This window comes from Salpingoeca rosetta (genome assembly GCF_000188695.1).
Source record: "Salpingoeca rosetta unplaced genomic scaffold supercont1.23, whole genome shotgun sequence".
NCBI lineage: Eukaryota > Choanoflagellata > Craspedida > Salpingoecidae > Salpingoeca > Salpingoeca rosetta.
This window is the reverse complement of record NW_004754911.1, coordinates 975,686-984,621: the sequence shown is the minus strand read 5'-3', so window position 1 is coordinate 984,621 and position 8,936 is coordinate 975,686. Positions and strand designations below refer to the sequence as shown.

Below are 8,936 nucleotides of genomic sequence, written 5' to 3'. Positions count from 1 at the left end.
TGTGTGTGTGTGTGTGTGTGTCTGTGTATGTGTCTGTCTGTGTGTGTGTGTCTCTGTCTGTGTGTCTCTGTCTGTGTGTGTGTGTGTGTCTCTCTCTCTATGCGTGTGTGTGTGTGTGTGTGTCCGAGAGTGCCCAAGTTTGCAAAGAGCCCCCTTGCATCCGCAACTTCTGTGGGCACTGACGGTGTGCTGCTGTTGCGTTGCTGTCTGCCTTGTGTCGTCACGTCACGTCACAACAGATTGAGGGCCGCAAGACATTCTACATGTTTCCCCCTGATGCCGTGGCCCACCTTGGTGTGTATCCATTCCTGCACCCACAACACGCACAAGCACGTGCTAACCTCACTGATCCAGACGTCTTCGCGTCCATTACCGCCAAGCACAGGTCTAAATATATGTGTGTGTGTGTGCTTGTGTGTGTGTGTGTATGGTTGTGTGTGTGTGTCTGTCTGTCTGTCTGTCTGTCTGTCTGTCTGTGTATGGTTGTGAGTGTGTATGGGTGTGAGTGTGTGTGTCTGTGAGTGAGTGTGTGTCTGTCTGTCTGTCTGTGTATGGTTGTGAGTGTGTGTGTGTGTGTCATGTGTCTTGTGTCTTGTGCTTGATGATGTTATGTTACCCCTTCCCTTCTTGTCACGACTAGTCCATTCAACCCCCTTTTCGACTCTAAACCTTCACACGCATACGCCTCATGCTCTCATCGTTTGCGTGGCTGGCGTGCATGTTGGAAACAGGCCCGTTGTCGCTCACTTGGCGCCTGGCGATGTCCTTTACGTGCCGCCGCTCTGGTGGCACTACGTCGTGGCGGTGAGACACGCAACTCTGACAGCAGCTATTGTGAACAGCAGCAGCAGCGTTGACAAACACACACACACACGCACACACACACACACACACGCACGCACACACACGCACACACACACACACACACACGCCCACTCACACACGCACACACGTGCGCGCACTGCAGGAGACGCCATCACTGTCTGTGAACGTATGGACAGAGACGAAGCAGACGGGTGCAATGGAAGGGGTAACGTCGGAAACCATGTCACTGCTGCAGGCGCTGATACCGGCGCTGTCAAGTGTTCGCATGCCAGCGGCCATGGCGCGTCATGCACAGGCGGCGTTCCTTCAGCGCATCGCACTCCTCATCTCCACCATAGCGGCCGTTCATGTTGAATGCCAGCCCCTCGTTGCATCTGCACGTGCCACAGCACCCGCCTATCTCGCAGAATACCAGCACCAGCACCACCAGCACCAGCACCAGCACCAGCAGCAGGAACAGGAACAACAGCAGCAGCAGCAAAGAGACGGGACCCACGTCCAGCCAAGAAGTGGCGAGGACACCCCCATTGGTGGTGATGACCATGCGGGCGGCGACGAGGCTGCAACAGATCATGAGCACTTGGCAGCGTTGTGGGAGCGGTGCCGCGCACACGTTCCGGAGGAGAGCGCGGAAATGGACGCAGTGGGAGGCGCCGCTGCCTGCATTGCGCTGGTGCTTGGGCACCGCTACAACAACGACGATGTACTGGCCACACTGCACGCCTCTATTGTACGGCGTGCTCAAAGCAACCTGCAGCACCTGCTTCCACTACAAGCGGAGCTGCACGAGTATGCCGCGTCCATCCTCAAGCAACTCACAAGGACAACCACCACCACCACGGCAAGGGACCCCACAGACGCACGTGGTTCCTCCTCGCTTTTGGCTGCACAGCGGGTGTGTGCGGCTGTGTTGAAGCTGCCTGCGTCCACGCGTCCGCTCTGGCTTGGCAACTGGATTGAGACGCTCCTGGCAGCCCTGACGTACACCGACACCAACCAACACCGCAACCACCACCAAACACAACACCACCACCACGCCAACCTCCTGCTGGCTTCATTGCTGTTATCCGCACCATAAACTGTAGTGGTGGCAAAGTCCCAAAACAAAAAACGGCACACACACACAGCAGCAGCGGTCGTTGCTTGCTGACTTGCGTTGCTTGTCATCATCGTTGACACCGCGAACACTCTCGCTCGAGACCTCAAGACCAACACACACAACCGCATCTCACACACACACACACCGCATCACCACGCACACATCAACACACGCCAGACCATCCCACCCACAGCCGCATCAGTAGCACATTAGACCGACATGCAGTTCTTCAAGGATGCGAGCCCGTTGAATCGGCTGTTCTTCCCGTGCAAACCGCCAGGTTATGGCGGGCAACCCCAGCACTCCCCGCCATCATCATTGTCGGCATCAACGTCTGCAACGATGGATCCTGTCTTGCGTGACATTGTCTTCTTGGGACCAAAGGGAGACCCGTGCCTGAAGCGCGCCTACACCAGCCGCCGCGTGTTCCCCCACCAGCGTCACCATCGTCAACAGCAGCAGCAACAACAACAACAACAGCAACCACAGCAACCACAGGAACATCCGTGCATCATTTACTTTCACGGCAACTTCATGGACCTGGGCGACATGCCGTACACGGAGATGCCGACAGTATGCACCCGCTTGCGTGCCACACTTCTTGTTCCAGAATATCCGGGCTATGGGCTGGCGCTGGGCTCTGCGTCCGAGGGCGGGTGCCTGCGCATCGCTGAGCAAGTCATCGACTATGCCGTGCAGAACCTCGGGTTCCAGCACAACCAAATTGTCCTTGTCGGGCGCAGCATTGGCTCTGGCGTTGCACTGCAGGCATGCGCCCACCTTTCCCGCCATTACGGCCCTCCGCTGGCCGTCGTCCTGCAGAGCGCGTTCACGTCGCTGCGGGACGTGGCGCGCGACCTCACCTCCCTCGGCGCCGTGCTCTCCACCCGCTTTCCAAACAAGGAGGTGATTGACTCGCTGCACATCACCAATCTGCTGCTCGTGCATGGCGAGGACGACACGCTGATTGGCCCAGGCCACAGCACAGCCCTGTTTGAGGCAGCCACCACCGTCGCCAACAAGCAGCTGAAGCTTGTCAAGGGCGCCACACACAACAGGTTTCCCGCCAGCACCACCATGGACATCATCTCCTTCCTCGAGCATTGCACACCGCCCCCAGCCAGGCCAACGGCAGCAGAGGCCTCGTCCGCGCCATCATTGCCGCTGTCCTCGGCATCATCGTCGTGGATGGAGGCCCTGGGGCGGACGTTTGGGTCGTGCGTGCCCATGGCTGCACGACACACCCCATGCTCCCCCTCGGCCTACCGGAAGGTCCCTTCAACCGACGCGATGAAATCAACTACGCCCACAGTGGTGGCTTCATCCTCGTCGTCGGGTCGGGGAAGAGGGGCAAATCCTTCGTCATCGTCGTCGCCATCAACAGCAGCAACGGCAACACGGGCACATGCACAGCCGCACATGAGCACCAACGAAAGCGCACAGAGCGCGGACAAGAACGACGGCAAGCAACAACAGGCCACACACCCACAACGAGATGATCGGCGAGATGCACAACAGCACAACCAAGGCGCCAGCACGAGCCGCCGTGACAAGAACAGCGGCACGGGCTGTGGCGTCATGCCTCGATCAGCTCCACAGCGCAACCGGCAACGCCCGGCCGTTGTTGTGCAATCACTCGATCGGGAAGAGGTGCAACGAAGGTTCAGCAGACAACTGCAGCGCGCTGAGGAGTTTGAACGCTCCCTCTCCCGCTGGGCCAGGCTGCTTGGCTTCTTCATGCCCTCCGCCCCACAGTGACCACAGCTGTCTACCACACACACACACACACACACACACACACACACACACACACACACACACATTGACGTGCACTTGAGGGGGACTGCTTGCTTGCTTCCCTGCTTGCTTACTTGCTGACTTCCTTGCTTTTTCATATGTATTTGCGCGTGCTGGCTGAGTGCGTCTTTGGTTGTCGCTGGGGTTGGTAATCAAAGCACGCACACACTGGTTCATGACCCCCGCTTGCCCCCGTCACGCTGTACTGCTTGTTTCCTCTTTGAAACGCCCATGTCAATACACACACGACAACCACAAGGCGTTTCAGTGGCTGACACACGCAAAAGCACACCAGCGTGATAGTCACCACAACCTTGCATGTTGAGTGTTGTCACCATGCCACACTCAACAACAACACACAACAACAACATCCGCAGGCATAGACCTGTGCCCGTTCACAGACACGTTCACAACCGCATATCACAGTCACACGTTCGAGCTCTCATTCGAGTGTCAGCTCGCCCTCCTCCGCCACTACGGCATCGTAAGCGCCAATCTGCCCACCTTGTGTCGCATCATCGCAACCAGCGTCGTCTGCATCAACCACATCACCACCACCACCACCGTCCCCATCGTCGTTGTCGTCGTCGTCGTCGTTGTCGTCGTCGTCGTCGTTGCCACCATCTCGTCTTCGCTGCATCATCGAGCGCTGGTGCAAGTGGTTCACGCGCGCAAATGCCGTCGCTGTCTCCACAGCAGCTGCAGCAGACGCAGGTAGTGGTGGCGACAGCACGCCCACGCCTGGGTTTGAACCACCGCCTCTTGTGGCGCCAGCAGTGCTGGTGGCACTGGCTGTGATTGCGGCGGCTGCTGTACCTACACCCGCTTGTGGGAGCGGTGGTGGTGGCGGCGGTGATGGAATGGGAACAACTGGTGCCGTGTGTGCAGACGACGGTTGCTGTTGGTTGTCACGTGTTGACGGTGAGTCGATGCCTGACACGGCCGTGCTGGCCTGTCTTGGCTGGAGTGCGGGTGGGGCAGGCAACCCCGATGAAGTTGAGGAAGAAGCTGCACCAATGCCAACATCTTCAACATCAATGTACGCGTCGACGACTGCGCGCGGTGCCTCTGTCGCCTGCTGCCCTTGCGCCGCTGCCCTGTGCTGGTGGGCTGACATCTTCTGTACGGCGTGCAGACCAGGGAATGACCACCGCCTTCCGCTGTCTCTGCGTATTGTCGGGCGTCGCACGCTCTCGCCAAAAGTGAGCGCACCCGTGCCTTCCTCGCCACATGTGGCGCGATGGGCCGGTGTTGGCTCAATGTCAAGGTACGCACCAGAACCAGAGCCAGTGACGAGTGGTGACATGACCATGTATGCTGCATGCTGCTTCGCCGTGTCCAGGGAACAGGCGCGCGCCCTTCGCGTGTGTGGGTGCGCGGGGTCCATTTGTGTGTACGCGGGCGTTGTCAGCACAGGTGCGTATGCCAGGTTGCTGTGCAAGGCCACAGACACGCCGGCGCCGTTGCCTCCAATCTCGCTGTAGATTGCGTGGGCGCGCGCATCAGCCGTGTCCCCAATCTCTTGATACGTGGCAATGCCGGTGTTGGGGTTGTCATACTCATGTACAAGCGGAACGGTGGCGTAGATGTTTGCGGCGGCGTGTCCGCCTTGTTCCTGTCGACGACTGCCCGCGCCACGTGTGGATTGCAGGTGCTGGCGCTGCTGCTGACGCAAGCTGGAGTTTGGCACGATGTTGGAGTAGTATGGTCCACTTCGGTTGCCTGCCGTCCCTTGCTTGAATTTGTCATCCTAGACAAGAGTGAATGTGTGTGTGTGTGTGTATGTATGTGTGTGTGCGTGAGTGTGTGTGTGCGTGTGCGTGAGAGAGAAAGAGAGATGGCAGAGACAGTATTCAACAATACCACAGCAACACGACAACATGAGTACAAACGTTGGAAAAGTGCGCTTCTCACGTTTGCGGTGCATGAGCACATTACACGCAAGTGCAGACGACATTAACACATAGCAGACACGCGTACGTGTTTGCATGCACACACACACCGCCATCACAAGCACGCGTGTACAAGATGTGCGCTGACCTGATCGCGACGAGATTGCAGCCGTGAGTAAACCTGTGCTGGAGGGTCACCGCTGCTTGAGAGCGAGGCGTTGTGTTGCTTTGTTGAGTCACCAAAGGTGTCGGCAGCAGCAAGCTCCTGTCGAAGCTGTTTCACACGGCAGCTGCGGTTGCACGCGACGACACCAAGCGTGATGGAAACGATAAGCAACAGCACTCCACCAGCAGAGACCATCAGCGCGAGACGCTGCCAGTCCACGGCTGGCATTTTGCGTGCAATGTCAAAGGCAGATTGTGGTGTATATGTGAGACACGTGAGTATGTGAATAGATGGGTAGGGCGAGTGCACAACACAAGAAGAGTTGTCAGACGCCCGTCAAGCGCACTGAACATCCTGCACAACTGCGTAATTCAAGGTACAACACCGCATGCAACGCCCGACACACCAATTGCGGGCTTTGCTTTCGCTGTCCATCGTGAAGGGGCCGCAGCTGTAATGCACTTTGTACTTGAGAAACACACTTCATACTCGGTGTCCAGTGACGTCCACGCGTCCACAACCTGCAGCGAATGCAATGAGCGGCGCACATGACATCAGCTCAGCGAGATATTGTTGGCATGAACATATTTGCGTGTGCGTGTGTGTGTGTGCGTGTTTGTGTGTATTTGTGTGTGCGTATGAAGGAGGCATGCTGATCGCATGATCATATGCTCACTCACACGCCCATCCACTTTGCACACACGCACCGCCGATTCGCTGGCGTCGAAGCAGACGGTTGCGCCCGATTTGTCAAGGAGAAGCGCGGCGTTCTTGAGATAGGTGCTCAGGACCGGCACACCTGAAGGATGGTGCGCACATGTGTGAGTGCATGTGTGAGTGCATGTGTGTGTGTGTGTGTGTGTGTGTGTGTGTGTGTGTGTGTGTGTGTGTGTACATTTGTGTGTGTGTGTGTGTGTGTGTGTGTTGTTTGTCAGGAACACCACACTCGTATTCCGCGTGTACATGTACATGCGATCAAGTGATGTGGAGTCTGTCGTTGCATTCAAGAGTGACTACGTACGAGGGGAGAGCGTGTTTCGGAAAGCGGTGCCGACGTCCGTGTCAGACGTCGAGTCATTTGATAGCAGCGGTGGCGAGAACATGAACAAAGTACACAGCTCTGAAGAAGTACACACGGTCATGTGAAAGGGCAGTGCACGCACTCGTGAGTCGCGGAGAAGCGAGAATGAGACAGAGACATGAGGAACGTCAGGGACGCAAGACTGCACATTCACCGCACACACACACGCGCAAATATACACGCACACTCACTCACTCACTCACTCACTCACTCACTCACTCACTCCCTCACTCACTCACTCCCTCACTCACTCACTCACTCCCTCACTCACTCACTCACTTACTCACTCACTCACTCACTCACTCACTCACTCACTCACTCACTCACTCACTCACTCACTCACTCACTCACTCACTCACTCACTCACTCACGATTCGCATTTGTTGTCGTCTGTGATGTAGTTGATGTTGTGGTCGTGGTTGTTGGCGGAAGCGTGGTTGTGGTCGTTGTGGTCGTGATCGTAGTTGTGGTCGTGGTTGTGGTCGTTATTGTCGTGGTTGTGGTTGTGGTTGTGGTTGTGGTTGTGGTTGTGGTTGTGGTTGTGGTTGTGGTTGCTGCTGCAAGTGTCAGGTTCGTCATCAACTCGCTGCTTTGAAGGGCTTTGAGCTTGTAGTTGGGCCATATGCACGTGGCGACACCCCAGATGACGTACGGACTGATTGTGGACACGTCCCAGAGATACTCGGCCTTGAACATGATCCTCACCTTGTTGCGTGCGAGTGTGTGTGTGTGTGAGTGAGAGAGAGAGCAAGAGTGAGACAATGTCAGGGTATAGTGAGTGGTGTCTGCTGCATACCAGCAAGCGTACAGGAGTGATGCGTGTCAGCTGTACATGTCAACAGTCACACAGCACGGACAGAAGGCACAAGCTAACCTTGCTGCCATCACCAACAAACGGCGCCGTGGTGATGGGAGCAGAGGTCAAATGCATATACATGACGCCAGCCGTGGTCAAGACTGTAAGAACGAGAACGCATGTGTGCAAAGGACAGCGTGCAAAACACAGCGTGAGAAGTCCAATGTGTGAGTGTTTGGTTGGGATGGGGATTTATGTTGTGCGTGTACATGTGTATGTGGGTGTAGCTGTGTGTACCTGCTGTGTAGGCGTACACACAAGCGTTTGATTGATAGTTCACATCGCAAGAGGAGCCGTTACGACAACAACAACAACTTAAACAACAACAACTTAAACAACAACAACTTAAACAACAACTTAAACAACAACAACTTAAACAACAACTTAAACAACAACAACTTAAGCAACAACAACAACAACAACAAGAAGAAGAAGCTCCTTCACTCCTTCTGCGGGTTGAACATACTTTCGGTTCCATTGTAGTCGAGCAATGTCACAATTGGGGTGTTGACTTGCTGTCGTTCATCCGCGGTGCACGCGAGGTCATGCAGCGACAATGTCAAGATGCAAGACAAGAAGTGTAAGTTGAACATTCATCCACGCGTGACGAACGATCAGCATTGAGGGCACAGGTCGCACTACCTCAACACTGCTCTCCGACACTTCCCACCTTTCCCAACAACACACCACGCAAACAAACACACCACAATTGACACACACGCACATACACACATACATACACGCACACATGCATGCACACACGCACACATGCATACACAACACATTTACATGAAAGGTGTGGCACGTACGTGACGAAAGACGCTGAAGTAGTGGTCTTCAGGGACGGTGATGGCCAGTGACTGTGGGGCAACGAGCGTGGAAGTGTCGGTGGTAGTCCACACTTCCATTAGAACCACTGGCTCTGGCTCCAGGAAAGCCGCCGCGTTGTCCGTTGCTTCGTACTGTAGCAGTGCTGTTCCTGGAATTGGTTCTGAAGTCACAAGTCGAGACACGACGATGTTAGCAGCAACTTCGACCCGAGCAAGGCTCACAGAAAGAAAAAGAGAGAGAGATTGATGTACATGCCGTGCATGAATGTGTGTGTGTGTGCGCGCATGTCTGCATGTGTGTCTGAGTGTGCGATGGGTGCGCTTGTGGGTTTGATAACGTGGGTGGGTATTGTGCCTCTTTGTGCGCGTTTCTGCTGGCGGTGATTTGAA

The 8,936-nt window shown here is 55.7% G+C and overlaps 4 protein-coding genes across 4 annotated transcripts in view; 2 read left to right on the top strand and 2 right to left on the bottom strand.

The window, feature by feature from the left end:
• The window catches only part of PTSG_12738 (uncharacterized protein), a 3,522-nt gene extending 1,605 nt beyond the window's left edge, over positions 1 to 1,917 (top strand). Inside the window, exons 3-5 of the mRNA XM_004990674.1 lie at positions 240 to 385; positions 732 to 804; positions 968 to 1,917. Coding sequence (XP_004990731.1) covers positions 240 to 385; positions 732 to 804; positions 968 to 1,903 — 1,155 coding nt within the window. The 3' untranslated portion in view covers positions 1,904 to 1,917. The remainder of the gene's footprint in view (positions 1 to 239; positions 386 to 731; positions 805 to 967) is intronic.
• On the top strand, positions 1,914 to 3,979 carry PTSG_12737 (uncharacterized protein). The gene has a single exon (XM_004990673.1). It carries the CDS (start codon positions 2,144 to 2,146, stop codon positions 3,680 to 3,682), a length of 1,539 nt encoding a protein of 512 aa, XP_004990730.1. The 5' UTR covers positions 1,914 to 2,143; the 3' UTR covers positions 3,683 to 3,979.
• A 184-nt stretch (positions 3,980 to 4,163) lies between these two features.
• On the bottom strand, positions 4,164 to 6,744 carry PTSG_12736 (uncharacterized protein; the record flags this gene model as incomplete). The annotated part of the gene is made up of 5 exons (XM_004990672.1): positions 4,164 to 5,471; positions 5,762 to 6,000; positions 6,186 to 6,300; positions 6,487 to 6,578; positions 6,726 to 6,744. The coding sequence occupies 5 exons, from the start codon at positions 6,742 to 6,744 to the stop codon at positions 4,164 to 4,166; spliced, it is 1,773 nt and encodes a 590-aa protein (XP_004990729.1).
• A 109-nt stretch (positions 6,745 to 6,853) lies between these two features.
• The window catches only part of PTSG_12735 (uncharacterized protein), a gene marked incomplete at its 3' end in the record, with an annotated part of 6,125 nt that continues 4,042 nt past the window's right edge, over positions 6,854 to 8,936 (bottom strand). The window contains exons 12-17 of the mRNA XM_004990671.1: positions 8,526 to 8,707; positions 8,183 to 8,231; positions 7,735 to 7,817; positions 7,489 to 7,565; positions 7,232 to 7,459; positions 6,854 to 6,899 (exon numbers count right to left, since the gene is read on the bottom strand). Coding sequence (XP_004990728.1) covers positions 6,854 to 6,899; positions 7,232 to 7,459; positions 7,489 to 7,565; positions 7,735 to 7,817; positions 8,183 to 8,231; positions 8,526 to 8,707 — 665 coding nt within the window. The remainder of the gene's footprint in view (positions 6,900 to 7,231; positions 7,460 to 7,488; positions 7,566 to 7,734; positions 7,818 to 8,182; positions 8,232 to 8,525; positions 8,708 to 8,936) is intronic.

What these genes read in the sequence shown, in the direction of transcription:
- PTSG_12737 (XM_004990673.1), top strand. Translation starts at nt 2,144, where the DNA reads ATGCAGTTCTTCAAGGATGCGAGCCCGTTGAATCGGCTGTTCTTCCCG.